We start from the raw sequence: 25,423 nt of genomic DNA on the forward strand, positions 1-25,423 counted from the left end.
ATAAGTGCATATTAAAGAAGAGTAACAAAAAAAATTTATACTATGTTTATTTTCTCTATTGTATCGTCTTACTTCCCATCATCTTTCCCTCAGAGATAAGCACCAGCTTGAATTTTGTATTAATCATTCCCTTTTTTTTTTTTTTTACACTTTTTGCCATCAATGCAGGTATTTCTAAATAGAATTGTTTCCATTTTTCCAGTTTTAAACTTTAGTTAAGTGGAATAATACTACAGCATTCTTTAATGACTTTTGTTCAAGATTATGTTTTTGACATTCATCCATGTTGATGTCAGTAGCTGAGGTCATTCATATTCCCAATTATATGGTATACCAAGGCATAAATATCACAGTATCTATCCCACTGTTGATGGGTATTTGAATTAGCTGGAGTTTCAGACTATTACAAAAACTATTCTTGTGTGTGACTTTTTCTACACGTGCACAAGTACTTCCCTTGTACATGTGTAAACATCTAGGAGAGGAAATGCTGTGTTGTAGGACATGCAAAAGTTAAACTTTACCAGGTAATGCCAAGTAAATTGTACCATTTATACTTCCACTAGCTATGGGTATGATTTCCTGCTGCTACAGATCCTCACCAACAGTGGCACTGTCAGACTTTCAAAGTTGTGTCAAACTAGTAGAGAGAAATGCTATACGATAGTGTTGTAAATTTCTATTAATTTGATTACTGACAAGGTTAACTAGATACTTATTGATTACATGTGTCACAAAAAATATTCTCCTAGTTTGTAGTTGTATTTTAATTTTTTAGTTCTTCTTAACAGGAAGGTTTTAATTTTAATGCTCTCAACTTTTATATTATGATTTGCAAATTTTTGACCTGATGAGTTCACAAAAAAATCCTTCCCTACTTGTCAAAATTTTCTAATGACAAATTTATAGTTTTATAATATGAATTTTTACATTTACCTCCCCACACCAAGAATTGATTTATATAAAGATTCATCAAGTACTATACCAATTTCAATTAGTTTTCTTCATGAATAGCCAATAGTCCCCCAAGCATTTATTGAATACCTTGTCCTTTTCACACCAATCAATGTCACTTTTATAATTTTTTTTTTTGAGACGGAGTCTCGCTCTGTCGCCCAGGCTGGAGTGCAATGGCGCATCTCGGTTCACAGCAACCTCTGCCTCCTGGGTTCAAGCAATTCTCTGCCTCAGCCTCCAGAGTAGCTGGGATTACAGACAACTGCCACTACACCCGGCTAATTTTTTGTATTTTTAGTACAGACAGGGTTTCACCATCTTGGCCAGGCTGGTCTTGAACTCCTGACCTTGTGATCCACCCCCTCAGCCTCCCTAAGTGCTGGGATTACAGGCGTGAGCCACCGCGCCCAGCCTGTTACTTTTATAATTTATCAATTGCTCTTTTTCTCTGATTCCCTACAGTCTCATTAAGGATTCCTATGGCTTAACTTTTGCAGAATTCTTTGGAAGTACTGTGCCTGGGTACTGATTACTGTGGGTACTGATTGACATCTTTTAATAGTTCCTGAAAATAATTCTCTTTTTTGTATTCACTCTGTTACCTCCATTTGGAACCTCAATTGAATATATATTACATCTTTCCACTCTCTCCACCCTGTCTCCCACATATTTTATATTTTACATTCTCTTATTCATATTCCCCATTTTTAAATATCTGAACTTAGTTACTGATAATTTCTTCAGTTCTTTTAGTGAACAAATTCTTGCTTCATCTATGTCTAATCTGCTTTTAAACTTGTCCACTTTGTTCTCTTAAGCATTATGTTGATTGCTTAGAAGTTCTCTGATTCTCTCCCAAGTCTTGTACCTTTCTCACAGTTTTCAGCTCCTCTTTTTATTTTATAGTTACATTAAAAATTGTCATTTTAATTCTATGTCTGATAAGTTTTATATCTGAAAACATCCCAGATAAGTTTTTTCACATCTATAATTTCCCCTGGTTCTTCCCCATAGTACTTTGTTTTCGTGTGTGTGTGTGGCTTTTTTCTTTTGTTTTTGGTATTATGTTATTACTCATTTTAAGAACCTTTATCTTCCAGGTGGGTTAAATGTAAAAACTCATACTATAAAATTGCCAATTTATCATTAGGAAATTCTGACTTAAGTCGGGAAGGATTTTTTGTGAACTAGTCAGGTCAAAAATTTACAAATTATAAAAGAAAATATGTGTCATTTAAAACATTAAAATTAAACCTTCTGGCTTATCAAGAACAACTAAAAGATGAAAATACAACCACAAACTAGGACCTTATTTTTTACAACACATGGAATCTGTGGAAATAATTTGAGGATAGGATGGAAGTTGGCATCCTCCAGGGGGAAATAGTATTTCCTAGTTTCCTTCTATCATTGCTAATAACAGGGCTCTTAAGTTCAATTCACCAATTACGTTTTTTTTTTAATCTACACACATAGTGTAATTGTCAGGTTTTTCTCTTTCCTATGAGCTCAGAGAAGTGCCTAATAGTTTTTTAAAAAATATTTTTTGATATATTTAACGCAACATTTTCATAATTTTAATCAGATGGATTGTTCAGGGTCCCCAATCTGCTATAACGCCAGAACTAGAATGGTACTCATATTTTTAGCCATTTCCTGCACCCCACCACCACCCCCGTGTTTTCTTAACTCTTAGCTGGTAAGCTGTTATAAAAGGGTGGACTTGAATACAAGTTTACTTCCCCAAATGTAAGATTTCTGATTTCAAAGTAATGACACTTCTGGGATCCATCATTGGGCTCAAGCAGAAATATGGTAGATGACCTCATTCATTCCCAGAGGCAGACCTCAGATTGCAGACCATCAGAACCAAGAGTACAATACACCAGGATCTGGACTTTCCACTGTTTTTAAAGTTTTCACAGTTACTAGGCTGCAGTCTTCAAACTCTGCCACAAGAAAATCTCCAGAAGTAACTCTGAGGTCTGAAGTTTCACAAGGAATACCTGTATACTATCTACAGGAAGTTGTGCAGGTCCTCCATTTTCTTGCTTTTTTTGTGTTTTGCTTCTTGGATTACCTCTAAAACTCCAAATCTCATCATCATTCTTGCTTGGATTTGGTGACCTGGTCACTGACAGTAAGTTCTTCCCTTGGGCCTAATCTTTTAGCTCTTTCTTTCCTCCACAGTAATTTGCCTTCCACAAACCTTTTCCTATCTTGGTCCTATTCCATTTGTTCTTTTCCTGGATTTATGAGTTATCTCTAGTCACTCCTTGTCCTCCTTAAGCACCCAACTTGTCTAGATCTATAAATTACAAAAAGTGGAACTTGGAAGGGAATTATTTGCCTCCTCCAGTTAATGGTGCACTTACTACTCAAACTAGATTGTTGGGAGGGTTACCTGAATAGGTCTTCCATCAGGTGTCAGCACCTCTTCTGAAAGTTCCATCATCTTCAACGCCATCAGAGCAATGGGTTTAGCATGGCAGAGGCTTTTTCTGTGGAGCCCTGCTGCAACACAGTAGGCATCACCTATTGTTTCCACCTGCAGCAATCAGACAAATCAAATGCAAACGTATGATAATGAGCCTGAAGAGAAATGATTAGTTATCTGCAATCACAAATGTTGCTGAAAAACATGTCGGCAAAACATCAATAAATTAAGCAATTAGACAACTGTGTATAATCACAGCAGAGTTTGCAAACAGCCACAGTCAAATACTGACATCTCACTCCAGGGTTGTTCATTAACATTATCACTAGAGATGATCATTGAAATTAGGAACAACTATAATATAAAATAATTATCCCCCACAAAAATAGAACTGTCAGTATTTTGCCTAGATAATTTCCAAATAATCGCCTTTTCCAGAGCCATCCCTTCATCTCCTTCCAACTTTCAAGTATTCCTGTGGAAAGTATTTTTTTCCCAGTTTTTCCACCTGAAGAAAATTGTTCCACACTTTTAGATATATCTGTAATTTTTCATCAGGTCTGTTCTTTCTTACTCTTAAAAATTGTAATGCCTAATGTTTCTTAAATATTCATACTCCATACCATTAATTGTGTCAACCACTTTATGTACATTGTCTCATTTTATCTTCACAAATATCCTACATGAAAGAAACAAGTATTGGGCCGGGTGCAGTGGCTCACGCCTGTAATCCCAGCACTTTGGGAGGCTGAGGCAGCAGATCACAAGGTCACCAGATCGAGACCATCCTCCAACATGGTAAAACCCCATCTCTACTAAAAATACAAAAAATTAACTGGGCATGATGGTGTGTGCCTGTGGTCCCAGCTAGTAGGGAGGCTGAGGCAGGGGAATCATTTGAACCCAGGAGGCGGAGGTTGCAGTGAGCCAAGATCACACCACTGCACTCCAGCCTGGTGACAGAGTGAGACTTGGTCTCAAAAAAAGAAAAAAGTGGCACGTGTACACCATGGAATACTATGCAGCCATGAAAAAGGATGAGTTCATGTCTTTTGCAGGGACATGGATGAAGCTGGAAGCCATTGTTCTCAGCAAACTAGCACAGGAACAGAAAACCAAACACTGCATGTTCTCACTCATAAGTAGGAGTTGAACAATGAGAACACATGGACAGGGACATCACATGCTGGGGCCTGTCGGGGGGTGGGGGGCTAGGGGAGGGATAGCATTAGGAGAATACCTAATGTAGATGACAGGTTGATGGGTGCAGCAAACCACCATGGCACATGTACACCTATGTAACAAAACCTGCATTTTCTGCACATGTACCCCAGAACTTAAAGTATAATTTTAAAAGAAGAAACAAGTATTAGTGATATTTGAAAGATGAAAAATTGAGGTGCAGAGGCCCATCCGTAACCATATAATTGAGAGTTAACAGCTACTGTAGGGGACTTTCCAGACCCTCTTCTAATTCTATTGTCAACATCCATTCTGAATGTCCATTGCTGTTGATAAATATTTTAAATATTTACCCCAGGTTAAAACTCCCAAATTTCCAAAGCCTAGAACATGGAATAAAAGTTCTATTACTTTAGAGAAAAGCTCTCTAATTATCCACAATAGAGATGGTGGTATTAATGGCAAAAACTGCAATTACTTTTGCACCAACCTAATAAAATCCTCAAGAGTTTTAATAAATATTATTAATTAGGCTGAAGTGATGAAAAATTGTACTAAATGCACAATTCCAGTGTCACTTTTTCTGTGATGTGCTCCATGTTCCTTCCTTTAGTTTTTATCAAATAATTTCTCAAAAAACTAATCCTTTCTTTATTCTGTTTCGACAGCACTTCCACATCTCTCTGCTTTAACATTCAGCACAAGCTATAATCAATATGTATCTATATAAAGTCAATACATATCCACGGCTACGATGTGAGCTTTTAAGAAACGGGACTATGTTCAGGAGATCAAGACCATCCTGGCTAACACGGTGAAACCCCATCTCTACTAAAAGTACAAAAAAAATTAGCCGGGCATGATGGCGGGCGCCTGTAGTCCCAGCTACTCGGGAGACTGAGGTAGGAGAATGGTGTGAACCTGGGAGGCGGAGCTTGCAGTGAGCGGAGATCACGCCACTGCACTCCAACCTGGGTGACACAGCGAGACTCCATCTCAAAAAAAAAAAAAGAAAAAAAGAAATGGGACTATGTTTTTTTCCATCTCTGTATTCAGAGCTTAGCATAATGTCTATAATATAGCTATTTATTAAATATCTCATATTTATTGAATATTTGCTAAATGAATAAATAAGTCAACCATGCTAACCATAATTACAATAAGTAATTTTCACTGTTTGCTTATTTTCATCATTCATTTTATGAGCGCCATCTAGATCTGCGTGCTACATAGATCTGTATAGGAAAAATATGCGTCAGTGATGGAGATGCTTCCAGCATAAATATACCAAGAATTATAAAATATTCTATTATTTTTAATATCAAAAATTAAATTTCCATGTAAAAGCATTCTAACACTACAATATTAAAAAGATATACTGCATGAAATTATATGAGCACTAATTTAGGGAATATTATGAGAACACTTAAGAAGCTCATGAGACCAACAGTGCAAAACTTATCACTTGATCATCAGGAAATATGCATCAAAACTGATTCAAATACCCCCAGATCTATCATTATATTCAAAAATTTCACTTTAAGACCTGTTTTCTGATGCCAGAAAAATGAAAATAAAATTATACTGTAAGAATAGAAAGACAATGCAATATGAGTTGGCAAAAGTTTTATTCCAAAGACTAAAATATACTTCCTAGAAATAATTCTCACTGAGGAAGACACCCATCAAAGAATAAACATCTAAAATGTGGCTATTTACCATTTTCCCCCTAATAAGACAATGTTCTTTGCTAATCTTCACATTATCCCACCCTTTCATATTTGTATACACTTCAAAAATCTATGATGCTATTAGCTGTGTACTTTGAAACTTATTTCTGGTAGTCAGATATCAGAACATATAGTCAGTAAACTGCCTGCACAAATCAAAATGCTTTGCAGTAGCTCTGAACATCCAAGTTCCTGGAGCGCAATCACTTCCTGAAATGTCTATCATCATCATCGTCATACTCATCAGCATCTCAATTATCTTTTCAGAAAAAAAGTGATTTGAATTCCATTAAATGTATATTACTAGAATTTGCACAAGAATACATGGAGATTAGTTATATGTTGCATTTTCTCCTTAGGAGTATGTACTCTAATTGCATAGAAAAGTTAGACCAATATGTTACCAACTGATATATAAATGGATGAAGTACAAAATAAATGTGGGCACAATGTAAATATGACAAATTCATATTACAATCCATACATGATTGTATAAAACTTTAAGACTAGGCGTGGCGGCTGACACCTGGAATCCCAACATTTTGGGAGACCAAGGCAGGAGGACTGCTTGAGTCCAAGAGTTCAAGACTAGCCTGGGCAACACAGTAAGACCTCAATCTCTACAAAAATAAAAATAAAAATTATCCAGGTAAGGTGGCCCTTACCTGTAGTCCCAGCTACTTGGGATCGCTAGAGCCCAGGAGATCAAGGCTGCAGTGGGCTATGATTTCACCACTGCACTCCAGACTGGGTGACAAAGCAAGAGCGAGACCTTTCTGTCTTTCTCTCCATAGGTGTGTAAACTAAATATATATATTTAGTTTCCAAATATTAGAAACCAAAGGTTTCTATAGGACCAAAGAGGTAGGGAAGACACAGACATCAAAAAAACAGTGACACATATTAGGAAATGAAATTCTCACAATTATTCATAAATATCCAACATACAGAAACCTAAAAAATGTTTTCATAGGCTGGGTTAGATTATGATATAGTAACAATTTAACCTCCATATCTTAATGTACTAAATAAGCAAAAGTGTACTTCTCATTCATTCTACATATCCATTTGCATTAAGGGATTGGAGTGAAGGAGAGAAACTGTGCCACATCTCTTCACTCCAGGAACAATGCTAACAGAACCTCCACATTGGGAACTAGTCGCCACAGCAAAGGAAAAGAGGTTCTGACCAATTGTACAGGAGCTCTTAAAGCTTCCTCCCAGATGTGACATATATATCTTCTTTTCACGATTCATTGACCAGAGCAAGTTACATGGCTATGCTTAATGTATAGAGAATGGGAAATGGAAAACTACCTTGTGCACTGTATGAATGAATAAATAATCACACATTCTCTAATATCAAAATGTCTGGAAAGTTTAAGTAATTGGCATATACATTAAGTAAAGTGTAAGTAATATATCTTTGTGTTTTTTTTTTCTTTCCAGATATATTCGGCACCTTAAGAATATTGGCAGAAACACAACTGTCTTAATGCAGCTTTCCAGGAATGCTCCATTTTTCTCTCTTCTCCCTTCCTCTAAGGCAGCTCTATACAAGTTTAGCAAAATTAAATATATGTGGAAGTGTTAGTGGATTCCTTCAAAGTAATTAGTGGGTTTTGCTTCATGAGGAGCAGGAAAAGTGAAAGTAGAATGTATCAATTCCATTGCTCCTGAGTTTATTTCCTTGAGCTAAACCAAAATGAAACAAGTGGACATTGTAAACAGACTACGAAAAAAAAAAGAAAAACTGTCTAAATGTTGACTTTGTTCTGAATTCCTTTATAATTGCTTCAGTGTTTTCATATAGTTTTAAATACAACAGACACAGTTTAAAATAGTGCATTTCATTTATTTTCACCATCTCCCACCTGTTCGTGAATGGCACTGGATAAGAATAAAGATGGCTAAACTAAGCATGGAGATGGGGAAAAGATAATGCTTATGCAAATGTCTGAAAAAACTTACATTATTTTCTGAACATAGAAGAGGAGGCTTAAGTACTAAAAATACATACAACTGCTCCCTTACATATTACTATAGCTGTTTTTATAAAACTTTAAATAATTTGCCTATCTCAGTTTATCTTTTCTCAAAACTTTAGAATCAAAATCTTTACATTATTCCAGAAATAAAGGTGGTGTAAATAAATATATTAGAGATATGCATTCACCTTGTTTTTTTTAAGACACCGTCTCACTCTGCCTACTTAGACTGGAGTACATTGGCATGATGTGGGCTCTCTGCAACCTCTCCATCCCGGGCTCAAGCAGTCCTCCCACCTCAGCCTCCCATGTAGCTGGGACTACAGGCGTATGTCACCATACCTGGCTATTTTTTTTTTTTTAATTTTTGTAGAGACAGGGTTTCACCATGTTGCCCAGGCTAGTCTCGAACTCCTGGGCTCAAGAGATTTGTCCACCTCAGCCTCCCAAAGTGCTGGGATTACAGGCATGAGCCACCACGCCCATCCCATTTACCTCATTTATTTTAGTTTTAGATCATTTAAAAGAATTTCTTTTACCTCCTAACAGAATTTCATTCCCATAACATTTTTCTCCTTGACCTCTAGGCTAATACTTAAGAAATATCTGGGAATTTCTTGGATATTTGGGCACAGATGGAAGAAAGAAGTCAGGGTGAGGGGGTCAGTATTGAGGATAAGATTAGCCAAAAAGAACAATGTACACAATTAGGCAATTAACCATCCCTGTTCCATGGGACTCGTGACCACCTCAGTCCTTCAATCCGACAGTCCTAGGTCTGTCCCTTTTTGAATTTTCTATGGGGCATAAGAGCAGAGGGTCAGAGAGCTCTGGTAGTCTACATTACTGAACAATCTTCCCAGGACACAATAAAAAGAAGCAGCAAATTAGAAAGTCTGCTTTCCAGCCGTTTTGTGTTCTAGGGTGCTCTGGTGCCTTAAAAGGAGACAGAGTGAGAAGAGATATTGGAATGAGATGTAGGCAGACAGATATAAACTTTAAAGATGAGAAATGCTTTCTCTTCTCTCCTAGTATCTCACAGAGCACCTGGACACCTTATCATGCTCAGGTGGGTGAAAGGGGACTGGTAAATTGTCCCATATTCTTCATGAGCTTATTGGCGGTCACCAAGAATGCTTGGTTCTTAGAAAGGATGCCATATTTCCCTTGCTGAGAGAACTGGGCCACATCTGCTAGCCCAATCAGCTGACATTTGGTGTGGTTCCTGGGTGACAGGGAGGTTGGGGCATAGTAGAGGGCTTCTCCAATGGTTGGCCAAGAGTCTGAGTCCATAAGCAGTTGTGGAAGTCTTTGGTGACTAGAAACTGAACAATGAGGTCAGTGGCGGTCTGCACAAGAATATCCAAAAGGCTGGCCAGGAAACACACACACACACACACACACACACACACACACACACACAAAACCATAGCCCAGGCCTTCATGGATACTTACTAGTAACAGAAGAGCAAGAAAAACTATGGTCTTGGGTAGATTAAGAGGCCCTCTACTTTTTGTCCTTCACTTCAGACATACACAGCAACTTGCCACTGTTTATGTCCCTGTTTTGCCAGATACTCAGTAGGGTGGCTGAAATGAACTCCTAACCAAAGATGAAAATCTATGTGATTGTGGTCAAGCAAAGGTATTAGGTCCATGGAATGCCCACGGGACATAGTCGAAGATACGCAGCTTGCCACCAGCCTTGAACCCAGCCTTTCGTTGTTCCTGAGATTGCGGTTCTTAAAGATACACTGACCTTCTTTGAAGCTAACTCGTAAATACCTACATCAAAAAGAGACAGGAAGGCTCTGACACAGACAAGGGTTCAAGCCGTGTAGAGGAAAGAATGCAGTTTTCACCATTTTCCTGGCTTAGACAAAGTGATGGGCATGTTCATAAAAGCCACATTCTTGAAGCTGGGAGCACTAAAAGTCCAGAGAAGCCAAGATGCAAGGAGGTCAGCACATAGACATCACTGTTGGCCAAACACAGGTCCAACAATAGAGGGCAGATGATCTGGAGCAGGGGCAACTTCCAAAAGTAGGAGTTGGCTACACTGATACCAGAACAGCCTGAGTATCTCCATGGGCTGTCCTGCTGAAGGTAACCTGGCTTTCCCTCCACATAACAGTTGGTATTTCAGGAGCTGGGCTAGAGATCCCTTTAAAAATAACAGCAATCTTATCAGGTTCTGGAAGGCTGTAGTCTGAGGACCAGGTGAAGAACCTATAGGTGATACCCTGCTCCTACAGGACTGGGGCATGGGATCCTTGCCATGTGACTGGAATGAAAGGAAATACCACTTGTCCAGAGGCTCTGACCCCATATTGTTTAATGATTACCTTGTTTCTGAAGTAGAGGTTTGTTCGAAAAAAGATTTCAAACATGTAGCATGTCCTTCGATGTCTGAACTCTTTTTACCTCTTAATTGAGATGGCCCTCAGCAAATCTGCACCTTGGCCCCTATGCATGACCTTTGGGTGGGGGTGGTTTCAAGAGGTAGCATCCCAGAAGGTGAGTGTATTTTGTTTGATGAATCTGTGGTCTCATCTCAGTGTCACCATATCCACCCAAACTTGGACTCTAGCTGGAGGAAGGCCCTGTTAGCCTGTGCAGGTACTGTCTCCAGCTGCAGCCTTCAGAAAGTCCTTGGCATTCAGAGGCCAGGGCTTTGCCTCCTCCTTCATCTCTGTCACTTTATTTTCCTTCATCATTTCCTCTTTTCTCTACAAGGATATCACTTCATCAATTGTTCTTCAACCTACATTTCTTCCTCCACCAGCATCTCTCCACCTTCTTTTCACCCACAACCTCGGCTGCTTTCCTCACCTCTCCTGCTGCTATTGAGAAAATGGCACACTCCTCAGTTATCACTTTTTTAGCCAGCTCACCATACCAGCTATTGCCTGAGTCCCGGTCCCAGCCATAACCCTGTAGGTTATTCTCCCAATATTTATGGGGGTTGAGAGGGCAGTCCTTCCTGAAAGCAAGATGCTCACCAAGACCAGTGGTGCCAGTAGAAAACTAAGTCATCACAGGCGATGACTGGCAGGGTTGGGTAGCCTGAAAATTGCCATACCTCTGTCTCCCTAGCTCTAGAGGAGGGAGTGCCCCTGGTCCCAGTTGCTGGGACCAGAACAAGAGATAAACAAAACTGAGGAAGAAGGGGCTCCACTTCCCATAGGGAACAAAGAAGCAGCCTCTACCTCTTTGGCATCTGGGCATAAGCGTATGCATTTTAATCAGGCATTATATTGTGACTCTACCTTCTCATTTTAATTTTATCCTTCCCCATAAATGTGATTACCAAAAAGGAAAGTTAATAAGATTTTCTTTTTAGTTTCTGTAAGTAATCTTGTAGTCATTCAATATGAAGATCTGCATTATAGGATCTTATTTTATGATGTTAAAGGCTAATATTCTAGCAATAATTTTTGTATATTAATGAGATTAATGTTGCAGAGGCTAGAGCTCTGTACTTGTCCTCCATATGAAGTCATGGGTAATATCTACAGAACTAAGGTGTGATAAAGAGTCATTAAAGTAACCTTATAATACCTCTGACTTTCCATGGGCATTACTATCTGTCATATGAGAACTGAAAGTCCTCAGTTGGCACTGTCATTAACCTATACAGGCACTTCAGAGAGAAGAATCTGTGTACATAGGTATCACTCCTTGCATAGGCTCAGGAAAATAGAAGGTCATCTGCTCCTAAAGCCCACCATCATTTTTAGATGTGGGTAGCTTTTTTCTCCAGTACAGCTTTAAATTCAAAGTCTGATTCTCAGAGACCCTAACAGAGAGCATGGATTGAAACTAGGCTTATTTACTCTTTCTAAAGGCCCCTGAAAGCCTCATGGATGTACATATTACTTTTAAAGGAGAAGATGCAAAAAGAGAAGAAAAGCCATTTCCACTTCACTGAGTATATGACTTTTTAAGGGCACATCCCAAACAAAACTGCAAAGTAGGCAAAGTCTATCTCAGGACTCAGCCCTCAGTATTTTCAAGTTTTCTCTCCTGATTTCTAGATCTGTAACTTTCTTTTTGTTTGGCAAGGGGGGATCTGTAACTTTCTTACAACCATACCTGATGGACAAATTTCTATCACTCTCACAGTATGTATCATGTTAATATGTGTGTGTGTTTATACTCCTCTCCACCTACTAGATATTTACTTAACTTTATATCCCTGGACCTGAGTACAGTATCAGGATGCCCATAAGAGTTCTATTAAATGCTTTAAATTGCATTCAATTTCTACATTTAGGGGTCAGAACTGGCCCTTAAGCAAGTTTTCAATTGCAAAATTCAGGACAACCTGCATAAGAATCACCCTGAAGTTATTTGTTAAAAATTAGATTCCCAGGCTCCACTTGGATTTACTGAATCAAAATATGGATATAAGGGCCAGCTATCTGCATTCACAAGCTTCAGTTGTTTTATATGATTCCCAAAGTCTGAAGACTTCTGTATATGAAGTGAGTTAAAAATAGTACAATATTCACCCAGATATTCACCTTTTTTTTTTTAAAGAGCAGTGGCTTTCAGAAAGGAGAAAAACACTTCTAACCTGACCCCAGCTATTCCCATGTACTCCTTCTCTGTCTTCCACTCTATCCATAGGGGTAATAAACTTTTCCAGATATTTCCTTGTTTGTTGAAAGTGCAGTCTACAATGACCAGTCCAAACATGCACATGCACACGCATACACACCACACATGCTGAGAATCTGGCACAGTAGGCATTCAATGATCCAAAGAAAGTTTGTTGAGCTCAATTAAACACACCCAGGCTCATTGTACATAATGATTTAGCAATTCAAATGGAAACAAGTTTAAGGATTTACTGACAAGGCTACAAAAAAACAACAAAAAAAACCAAAACCAAAACCAAAAACAACTTCTTAAAAAAAAAATTTGTCTAATTAAACTCATTTTGGTTGATATTTTTGACCCAAATACGGCTGCTTTTAAGGATGACTCTACACAGTGCTCAGCTGGTACAGTGTTGAAAAGGAGGTCATGGATATAAATAGAACAGTGATTTGGCCTGGGAACTACTCCCAAATGAAGGAAAATGGATTCCAAATGACTGTCTATCACAGAAAGCTGTCCTCCTGATAAAACTCCCAGTAGGTCTTTCAATGTGCATTCCAGTTCCTGCACAGGAATCTCCATCGTGTGGAAAATACTGTTTCTACCTCCCAGGTTGTTTGTTTATCATAAAGGATATTGAATACTGAAGCATGTTAGGAAAAAGAAATACATTAAAATATCTAGTCAAAATTTCATTCTAAATCATTGTTAGATGTGGGCAATTCAAAATTTCTGATAGCCCTGTAAGATCTTCAACAATAGGGCTCCAGTTTCCCAGGTTCATCCACCTCTACCACTGTAATTTACTCCATGTTCCAATCAAAATGGATCACTCAATGCTCTTTGCAAACTTTCTGTACCTCCCACTACCATATTAATACTCAAAGTTATTGCTCTACCTAGAGTTCACCCACTCACTTTTTATAAAATAATATTGAGTATTATTTTTCACGGATTTCTGATTTACCAGAACTTTAAATATATCCCCAGAGAATGGCAAATGTCTGCTATATTTTGAATAAACACATAAGGAGTGCTAAATAATGTTAATTGATGTCACAAAAGTAAATCCTGTGACCCAATTTAGCATATCATGTGAAAATATTACGAACGATTTTTTAGTATTTTTTTGTGTGGTGGTTTCTTTTTTATTAATTTTTTATTTTTAATTGTGGATACACAGTATATATTGCACATATATAAGTATACTCTTTTAGTTATTTTTAAATGTACAATTAAATTATTTTTTACTATAGTCATCCTGTTGTGCCAGCAAATACTAGGTCTTATTTATTATTTCTCTTTTTTGTGCCCATTAACCATCCCCACTTCCCCATGACCACTGTACTACCATTCCCAGTCTCTAGTAACCACCCTTCTGCTGTCTATCTCCATGAATTCAATTTTTTATATTTTAGCTTCCACAAGTGAGAACATGGCAAGTCTTTCTTTTTTTTTTGCTTGAAAACTTTATTAAAATCAGGATTAAACCTGAAAAAAGAACAATCAGAATGCCAGCCCTTTGCATAAAATCAGCAAGAAAAAGGAAAGGGAGAGAGAAAGAGAGACAGAGAAAGAGAGAAACATAAAGGAAAGAAAAAGGAAGGGAGGGGAGGGGAGGGGGGATGGGGGGAAGGGAAGGGAAAAAGGGAAAGATAGAATGAGAGAAAAAGAAAGAAGGAAGTTTGTCTTTCTGTGCCTGGCTTGTTTCAATTAACCTAATGACTTCCAAGTCCATCCATCTTATTGCAAATGACAGGATCTCATTCTTTTTATGGCTGAATAGTACCCCATTGTGTATATGTACCACATTTTCTTTATTCATTTGTCCGTTGATGGACACTTAGGTTTCTTCCATATCTTGGCTATTGTGAATGGTACTACAATAAACATGGGAGTGCAGGTATCTCTTCCATATACTTGTTTCCCTTCTTTTGGACATATACCTAGGAGTAGGATTGCTGGGTTGTAGGGTAGCTCTATTTTTAGTTTTATGAGGAACCTACAAACTATTCTCCATATTGGTTGTATTAATTTACATTCTCATCAACAATGTATAAGGGTTCCCTTTGCTCCAGATTTTCTCCAGTATTTATTATTACCTGTCTCTTGGGATAAAAGCCATTTTAACTGAGGTGAGATGCTATCGTATTGTACTTTTGATTTGCATTTCTCTGACGATCAAAGATATTAAGCATTTTTTCATATACCTGTTTGCCATTTCTCTTCTTGTGAGAAATATCTACTCAGACCTTTTGTCCATTTTAAAATCAGATTATTAGATTTTTTTTCCTGTTGAGTTGTTTGAGCTCCTTATATATTCTGGTTATTAATCCCTTGTTAGATGGGTAGTTTGCAAATATTTTCTCCCATTCTGTGGGTTGTCTCTTCACTTTGTTAATTGTTTCCTTTGCTGTGCAGAAGATTTTTAACTTGATGTGATCCCATTTGTCCATTTTCACTTTCATTGCCTGTGCTTGTGGGATGTTTACTCAGGAAATCTTTGCCCACTCCAATGTCCTGAAAAGTTTCCCTAATGTTTTCTTTTAGTGGTTTCATAGTTTGAGGTCTTAGATTTAAGTCTTTAATCCACTTTAATTTTTCTATATGGCAAGACATAGTGGTCTAGTTTCTTTCTTCTGCATATGCATATCCAGTTTTCCCAGCATCATTTATTGAAGAGACTGTCCTTTCCCAAGTGTATGTTCTTGGCACCTTTGTCAAAATTGAGTTAACTGTAGATGTATGGCTATATTCTGGGTTTTCTGTTCTTCTCCACTGGTCAATGTGTCTGTCTTTATGCCAGTACCACGTTATTTTGCTTACTACAGCTCTGTAGTATAATTTGAAGTGAGGTAATGTGATTCCTCCAGTTTTGTTCTTTTTGCTGTACAGCTTTAGCTATTCTGGGTCTTTTGTGATTCCATATACATTTTAAGGTTATGTTTTATATTTCTGTGAAGAATATCATTGGTATTTTGATAGGAATTGCATTGAATGTGTAGTTTGCTTTGGGTAGTATGGACATTTTAACAATATTGATTCTTCCAATCCATGAACATGAAATATATTTCCATTTTTTGTGTCTTCTTCAATTTCTTGAATCAATGTTGTATGCCTTTCATTGTAGAGATCTTTCACTTATTTGGTCAAGTCCATTGCTAGGTATTTAATTTTATTCCTCTGACTGTGTATTTTCAAATAGCTTGTCTTCAAGCTCACTAATTCTTCTGCTTGATCAATTCTGCTATTAAAGAGACTGATGCATTCTTCAGTATGTCAACTGCATTTTTCAACTTTAGAATTTCTGCTTGAGGTTTTTAATTATTTCAATTTCTTTGTTAAATGTACCTGATAGAATTCTGAATTCCTTTTCTGTGTTATCTCAGATTTCTTAGTTTCCTCAAAACAGCAATTTTCAGTTCTCTGTCTGAAAGGTCACATATCTCTGTTTCTCCAGGATTAGTCGCTGGTGCTTTATTTGGTTCATTTGGTGAAGTCACATTTTCCTGGATGATCTTGATGCTAGTTGATGTTCACCTGTGTCTGTGCATGAAGAGTTCAGAATTTATTGTAGTCTTCACAGTTTGGGGTTGTTTGTACTTGTCCTTCTGGGGAAGCTTTCCAGGTATTTGAAAGGACCTGGGTGTTAAGATCTAATGCCACCTGCATTAGCTCTGCATTAGTGGGCACCCAAGCCCAGTAATGCTGTGGTTTTTACACACTCACAGAGGCACCACCTTGGTGGTCTTGGATAAGACCCAGAAGAATTATCTGGATTACCAGGCAGAGACTATTTTTCTCTTCCCTTACTTTCCCCCAAACAACAGGAGTCTCTCTCTCTGTGCTGAGCCACCCAGGGCTTGGGATAGAGGGAAACAACCCTGTGGCCACCAAGACTGGGACAGTGCTGGGTCAGACCTAAAGCCAGTACAACACTAGGTCTCACTCAAGACCTGCTGTAACCACTACCTGGCTACTGCCTTTGTTTTCTTAAGGCTCTTGGGCTCTAAAAGCAGCAGGTGGCAAAGTTAGCCAGGCTTGTGTCCTTTGCTTCACTGCAGTGAGTTACCCCCAAGGCCCAGGGAGGTCCAGAGATGCCATCTGATAGCTAAGGATTGGTATAAAAAAACTTGGAAGTCTACCTGGTTTTCTATTCTATTGTGGTTGAGCTGGCCCTGAAACCATGATACACCTTCCTACTCTTCCGTCCCCTTCCGCATGCAGAGGAGCTTCACCCTGTGGCCACCATCACCATAGGCCCACAGGGACATCAAACAGGCTACTGCTGATGTTCACTTAACGCTCAAGGGCTCTTCAGTCCACTTGCGTGAATGCTGCCAGGCCTGGGGCTTATCCTTCAGGGCAATGGGCTGCCCTCTGGCCCAGGGCAGGTCCAGAAATGCTACGCAAGAGCAATGCCTAGAATCAGGAACCTCAACGGCCTACTTGTTGCTCTGCCTCACTGGGGCCGAGCTAGTACCTAAGGTGTAAGACAAAGTCCCCTTTACTTTCCCCTCTGCTTTTCTCAATCAGATGAAGTCGCTCACTATAGCCTCCACAACTGAGACTGCTGAGTCTCACTTGAAGCCAGTGCATCTTAGAGTCTTGTTCAAGGCCCACAGAATAGTAGCTGGGTATCACTGGTGGTTATTCAGGGCCCAAGGGCTCTTTAGGTAATGGGTCCGGCTAGGACTGGATCCTTCCCTTCAATACAGTAGGTTCCCTTGTGGCCCATGGTGTGTCTAGAAATGTCCGGGAACTAGTGCCTGAAATGGGGGCCTCATGACTCTAACTGGTGCCCTATCCTGCTGTGGCTGAGCTGGTATCCAAGATGCAAGACAAAGTCCTCTTTACTTTTCCCTCTCTTCTCCTTAAGCGAAAGGAAGAAGTCTCTTTTGGAGATGTAAGTTGCATTGCCTGGGGTTGGGGGAGGGGTGCTGCAAGCATTCCCTTAGCTGCCCAAGTTGGTATCTCAGTAAGTTGTGTCTCCCACAAGTCCACTGGCTCCAGGCCCAGCTCAGCACTAAAACTTGCAGTACTTGTGGCCTGGACTGACTTTCAAGTTTATTTAAGACCCCAGAGCACTTTAGTCCATGGTGGCAAGGTTTGGCAGAACTCAAGTTCTGACTACTAGCATGGGTGATTCCCCTCTGCCTAGGACTGGTCTAAATGCTCCCTCTGTGTGAGAGTGTCAGCTGAGTTCAGCCTGGTTTTGCTTTCTGCTATGACAGGACAGCACTGAGTTCAATGCAAAGTCTCACAATCACTGCAGTCTCCTTCTCTCCAGTGCACAAATTTCTCCATGCTTTGCAGCTACTACAGGGGGAACTGGGAAGGTGTAGTGTCAATAATTGAGGACGGTCTTTCCCACACTCTTCAGTGCCTCTTTCAGTGATATGAAGTTTAAATCAGATACTGTGAGTATTCACCTGATTTTGGTTTTTATGGAGGTATTTGTGTGTGTGAGTGTGCACATGCGCACATGTGCAGATGGTTGTTGAATTTGGTGTCCCCGTGAAGGAGACAATCAGTGGAAACTTCTGTTCTGCCATCTTGATCCACCACTCAATAATTCATTTTTTAAAGGAGACCACCTTAACCCATAAATCCTACAATTTTTATATATCTACGGAATTACTATCTTTTATATTCTCAGAATAAGCATAGATTTAAAAAAGGCCTCCCCTAGTCCCTCTTCCAGAAGTTAAATTTGTCACATGCTTCCAAGTCCACCTCTCATGCCACATCTTTTCTGAAAGTATCCCCAGTTCTCAGTAGAATAATATATTCGATTCCTTTAGAACACCAATAAAATTTGGTTTTTATATATCTTATACTGAACTCATTTATGTTTCATACCAGAAGAGCTGGTACCATTCCTACTAAAACTATTCCAAAAATTGAGGAGGGACTCCTCCCTAACTCATTCTGTAAGGGCAGCATCATCCTGATACCAAAACCTGGCAGAGATACAACAAAAAAAGAAAAAAAAACTTAGGGCCAGCATCCTTGATGAACACTGATGCAAAAATCTTCAACAAAATACTGGCAAACTGAATCCAGCAACAAATCAAAAAGCTTACCCACTATCAGCCGGGCGCAGTGGCTGATGTCTGTAATCCTAGCACTTTGAGAGGCTAAGGCAGGCAGATCACGAGGTCAGGAGTTCGAGACCAGCTTGGCCAACATAGTGAAACCCCATCTCTACTAAAAATACAAAAATTAGCCAGGCTTGGTGGTGGGTGCCTGTAATCCCAGCTACTCAGGAGGCTGAGGCAGGACAATCACTCGAATCCAGGAGTGAGCCGAGATCATGCCATTGCACTCCAGCCTGGGCAACAGAGTGGGACTCCATCTCAAAAAAGAAAAAAAACAAGCTTACCCACCACCATCAAGTAGGCATTATCCCTGGGTTGCAAGGTTGGTGCAACATACACAAATCAATAAATGTGATTCATCACAAAAACAGAACTAAAGACAAAAACCACATGATTATCTCAATAGATGCAGAAAAAGGCTTTCAATAAAATTCAACATCCATTCATGTTAAAAAACTCCCAATAAAATAAGTATTGAAGGAACATACCTCAAAATAATAAGCGTCACAAATGACAAGCCCAAAGCCAATATCATACTGAATGGGCAAAAGCTGGAAGCATTCTCCTTGAAAACCAGCACAAGACAAGGATGCCCTCTCTTGCCTATCCTATTCAACATAGTATTGAAAAAGAAATTAAGAAAATGATCCCACTTAAAGTAGCAACAAAAAGAATAAACTACTTAAAATTAATTTTATCAAGGATGTGAACGATGTGTACATTGAAAACTATAATATATTGATTAAAGAAATTGAACAAGACACATCAGTGGAAAAATCTGTTCATGGAATGGAAAAATATTGTAAAAATGTCCATAAAACCCAAAGTGATTACAGATTCAATGCAGTCGCTATCAATATTCCAATGCAATCCCTATCAAAATTCACAGAAATAGAAAAAAAATCCTAAAATTCATATATAACTACAATATCCAAAATAATCTTGAGAATGAAGAACAAAGCTGGAGCCGTCAGATTTCCTGATTTCAAACTAATCACTACAGAATTGTAATGAAAATAGTATGGTGATGGCATATAAACAGACACATACACCAATGGGACAGAATGAGATCCCAGAACTAAATCTACACAATCTTTTACAAGGGCACCAAGAAAACACAATGGAAGAAGAATCTTCTCTTCAATAAATTGGTTGGGCAGCTAGACAGGGTTGGGGAAACGAAATTAGATCCTTCTCTTACGACATACAGAAAAATCAACTCAAAATGGAATAAAGACACAAATGTGAGTCCCAAAACTGTAAAACTCTTAGCTAAAAACACAAGGACAAAGCTCTGTGACACTGGCCTTAGCAATGAGTTTTTTGGATACAACAACAACACAGTCAACAAAAGCAAAAATAAGCAAGTGGGATTACATCAAACTAAAAATACTCTGCATAGCAAAAAAAAAAGCAATCAACATAATGAAAAAGGCAACCTACAGAAGGGAGAAAATACTTGCAAACCACAGGTCTGATGAGGGGCTAATATCCAAAATATTCAAAGAACTCATACAACTCAATAGCAAAAACACCAAACAGTCCAATTCAAAAATGAACAAAGGACCTGAATAAACAGTTTTTAAGAGAATACATAAAAATGGCCAAGAAGTATATGAAACAGCTCAAAATTAGTAATCATAAGGGAAGTGCAAATTAAAGCCACAATGAGATATCACCTCACACCTGTTAGAATGATGATTATCAAAGTCTGAGATAACAAATGCCAGTGAGTGTATGGAGAAAAGGGAACATTTGTACACAGTTTTTGAGGATGTAAATTGGGTTAGCTATTATGGAAAACACAATGGAGGTTCCTAAAAAATTAAAAGTAAAACTAGAATTTTCAGCAACCCCAATTCTGGATACATATCCAAAGGAAATGAAATCAGGATATTGAAGAGATATCTGCACTTCCATGTTCATTGCAGCATTATTGAAAATAGCCAAGATGTAAAATCAACCTGTGTCTATCAACAGATAATGAAGAAAATGTGATACACACACACACAGATGTATGTAATGAAATATTGAGCCATAATAAAGAACAAAATCCTGCCATTTGTGGATGAATCCGGGGGACATTAAGCTAAGTGAAATAAGCCAGACACAGAAAGATAAATACTATATGATCTCACTTATGTAGAATCCAAATAACTCTCTGTGTTTCTCATATGAACAGAGAGTAGAATGGTGGTTGCTAAGGGGTGAGGGTGGAAGAAATGGGAAGATGTTAGTCAAATGGCAGAAATTTTCAGTTATAAAGACTATATTCTGGGGATCCACCATATAGCATCCTGACTATAGTAACTAATACTGTATTTTATACTTGAAATCTGCTGAGAGTAGATATTAAATGTCCTCACTACACACACACACACACACACACACACACACAAACACAAAGGTAATTTTGTCTGATAATAGATCAACTATGTATTAATTTGATTGTAATAATCATTATACAATCTATACATATATCAAACTGTCACATTGTAAAACTTAAATTTATACTATTTTTATTTAATTATTAATATAACTCAAAAAAGGTGGATAAACAAACACATAAAATCCAATAAATAAAATCCAAATCTAATAAAATAAATGTCTCAATAGTGTTATTACCCAATATCTAGATTAATACTTAAACCCAGTATGTGATCAATAAATTATTTATTGAAAGTGAAATTAATGAATAAACATAAAAAAATTAGCATGGTACCTAGCACATATTAGGCATTCAACCAATATCAGTCCCTGTCCCTTCTTTCACAGCAAATTCCTAAAGACATTCTCTCTGATCTTGGTCTTCTTTCATATGAATAACTCCAGATGGAGTCAATTGCTGATAATGTTGATTAATTTACAACAATTTTCCACATATATATCATTATTTTGAATTACGAATAGACAAATTCCAAACAATAATCATTGCTGAACAAGTTTTTTGTGTCAACTGCAACAAATATGTGAGACCTATAATACTGCTCCCATTTTATAGAGGCAGAAGCTGAACACAGATAAGTTATGTGACTTACTCAATTAGGTGACAGATATAATTAAAATCAGGTTTTCAGACTTTATCTTCAATACCCTTTCCGCTACATTTAGCTACCATTGCACTGTCATAGGCAACTACAACAGTCCTCATCTGGGCTCTCTCTGATGATCAAAGGACCTTATATTAAGCAGAGGGCTGAAACATGCCTGATTGGATATGAGGCAGTGACACTAGTTATGGAATTTGGTAAGGGAAAAAGAGAGAAGCACAAAGTTGCCCTTTGATGACAGCATAAAAAGCTATCCAATATTAAACTTTGACTATCATAGGAAAATATAACATTAAAAAATGCTTTGGACAATCTTAAGAACAGCATTATCTCAATAGACAGCTTTCATAGACTCCAACACATGTGCTCCTATACATACATGTGCATGCCCTCCACCCCCAACACATACAGCTAAATCAGCAGTCTCACAGGGATTTTGCTTCAACTGATTTATCATCTTTTTCCAACTTGAAAGTCATGTTACCCATTTCAAAGCTTGAAAAATGCATCAAAACTTATTTATATCCATTTTAACCCAAATTTAAGACGACAGAGTTAAATTCTCATCTTTCCACTTTAAAAGATGTTTGCAAAAATAAACACAAATCATTTAAAACTTATTAATAGGGAGGCAGCAGCATTGATTTGCAGTTTGAAAACATTTTCCTAGCAAACTACATACAGCTCCAACACTAACAATTTAGAATCTTAGAATCTCATAAAATCTAATGTTGACAGTGGGGTGTTAAAGTCTCACATTATTACTGTGTGGGAGTCTAAGTCTCTTTGTAGGTCTCTAAGGACTTGCTTTATGAATCTGGGTGCTCCTTTATTGGGTGCATATATATTTAGGATAGTTAGCTCTTCTTGTTCAATTGATCCCTTTACCATTATGTAATGGCCTTCTTTGTCTCTTTTGATCTTTGTTGGTTTAAAGTCTGTTTTATCCGAAACTAGGATTGCAACCCCTGCCTTTCTTTGTTTTCCATTTGCTTGGTAGATCTTCCTCCATCCCTTTATTTTGAGCCTATGTGTGTCTCTGCACGTGAGATGGGTCTCCTGAATACAGCACACTGATGGGTCTTGACTCTTTATCCAATTTGCCAGTCTGTGTCTTTTATTGGAGCATTTAGCCCATTTACACTTAAGGTTAATATTGTTATGTGTGAATTTTATCCTGTCATTATGAATTTAGCTGGTTATTTTGTTCATTTGTTGCTGCATTTTCTTCCTAGCATTGATGGTCTTTACAATTTGGCATGTTTTTGCAGTGGCTGGTAACAGTTGTTCCTTCCCATGTTTAGTGCTTCCTTCAGGATGTCTCAGCATTTGCTTGTCTGTAAAGTATTTTATTTCTCCTTCACTTATGAAGCTTAGTTTGGCTGGATATGAAATTCTGGGTTGAAAATTCTTTTCTTTAAGAATGTTGAATATTGGCCCCCACTCTCTTCTGGCTTGTAGAGTTTCTGCCAAGAGAGCTGTTAGTCTGATGGGCTTCCCTTTGTGGGTAACCCGACCTTTCTCTCTGGCTGCCCTTAACATTTTTTCCTTCATTTCAACTTTGGTGAATCTGACAATTATGTGTTTTGGAGTTGCTCTTCTCAAGGAGTATCTTTGTGGTGTTCTCTGTATTTCCTGAATTTGAATGTTGGCCTGCCTTGCTAGGTTGGGGAAGTTCTCCTGGATAATATCCTGCAGAGTGTTTTCCAACTTGGTTCCATTCTTCCCGTCACTTTCAGGTACAACAATCAGACGTAGATTTGGTCTTTTCATATAGTCCCATATTTCTTGGAGGTTTTGTTCATTTCTTTTTACTCTTTTTTCTCTAAACTTCTCTTCTCGCTTCATTTCATTCATTTGATCTTCAATCACTGATACCCTTCTTCCAGTTGGTCGAACTGGCTACTGAAGCTTGTGTGTTCGTCGTGTAGTTCTCATGCCATGGTTTTCTGCTCCATCAGGTCATTTAAGGACTTCTCTACACTGGTTATTCTAGTTAGCCATTCATCTAGTCTTTTCTCAAGGTTTTTAGCTTCTTTGTGATGTGTTCGAATTTTCTTGTTTAGCTCGGAGAAGTCTGATTATCTGAAGCCTTCTTCTCTCAACTCGTCAAAGTCATTCTCTGTCCAGCTTTGTTCCATTGCTGGAGAGGAGCTGCGTTCCTTTGGAGAGTGAGAGGCGCTCTGATTAACATTAGACAGATCAACGAGACAAAGTTAAAAAGGATATCTAGGAATCGAACTCAACTCTGCACCAAGTGGACCTAATAGTCATCTACAGAACTCTACACCCCAAATCAACAAAATATACCTTCTTCTCAGCACCACATTGCACTTATTCCAAAATTGACCATATAGTTGGAAGTAAAGCACTCCTCAACAGAAATTATAACAAACTGTCTCTCAGACCACAGTGTAATCAAACTAGAACTCAGGATTAAGAAACTCACTCAAAACTACTTAACTACATGGAAACTGAACAACCTGCTCCTGAATGACTACTGGGTACATAATGAAATGAAGGCAAAAATAAAGATGTTCTTTGAAACCAATGAGAACAAAGACACAACATACCAGAATCTCTGGGACACATTCAAAGCAGTGTGTAGAGGGAAATTTTAACACTAAATGCCCACAAGTGAAAGCAGGAAAGATCTAAAATTGACACCCTAACATCACAATTAAAAGAACTAGAGAAGTGGCCGGGCGCGGTGGCTCACGCTTGTAATCCCAGCACTTTGGGAGGCCGAGGCGGGCGGATCACGAGGTCAGGAGATCGAGACCACGGTGAAACCCCGCCTCTACTAAAAATACAAAAAATTAGCCGGGCGTGGTGGCGGGCGCCTGTAGTCCCAGCTACTCGGAGAGGCTGAGGCAGGAGAATGGCGTGAACCTGGGAGGCGGAGCTTGCAGTGAGCTGAGATTGCGCCACTGCACTCCAGCCTGGGCGACAGAGCGAGACTCCGTCTCAAAAAAAAAAAAAAAAGAACTAGAGAAGCAAGAACAAACACATTCAAAAGCTAGCAGAAGGCAAGAAATAACTAAGATCAGAGCAGAACTGAAGGAGATAAAGACACAAAAGACCCTTCAAAAAATCAATGAATCCAGGACCTGGTGTTTTGAAAAGATCAACAAAATTGATAGACTGCATAGCAAGACTAATAAAGAAGAAAAGAAAGAAGAATCAAATAGATGCAATAATGATAAAGGGGATATCACCACCGATCCCATAGAAATACAAACTACCATCAGAGAATACTATAAACACCTCTATGCAAATAAACTAGAAAATCTAGAAGAAATGGATAAATTCCTCGACACATACACCCTCTGACGACTAAACCAGGAAGAAGTTGAATCGGTGAATAGACCAA

At 38.4% G+C, this 25,423-nt stretch overlaps 1 protein-coding gene across 3 annotated transcripts in view; it reads right to left on the reverse strand.

Moving 5' to 3' along the window:
- GUCY1A2 (guanylate cyclase 1 soluble subunit alpha 2) overlaps window positions 1–25,423 on the reverse strand; it is a 370,428-nt gene that overhangs the window by 106,527 nt on the left and 238,478 nt on the right. For all 3 annotated transcript variants that reach the window (XM_032167289.2, XM_058446513.1, XM_058446514.1), the window contains exon 6: window positions 3,362–3,505. In XM_032167289.2, the coding sequence (XP_032023180.1) occupies window positions 3,362–3,505 (144 nt within the window). The remainder of the gene's footprint in view (window positions 1–3,361; window positions 3,506–25,423) is intronic.

The sequence above is a fragment of the Hylobates moloch genome, unplaced genomic scaffold (genome assembly GCF_009828535.3).
Source record: "Hylobates moloch isolate HMO894 unplaced genomic scaffold, HMol_V3 SCAFFOLD_11, whole genome shotgun sequence".
Taxonomy (NCBI): domain Eukaryota; kingdom Metazoa; phylum Chordata; class Mammalia; order Primates; family Hylobatidae; genus Hylobates; species Hylobates moloch.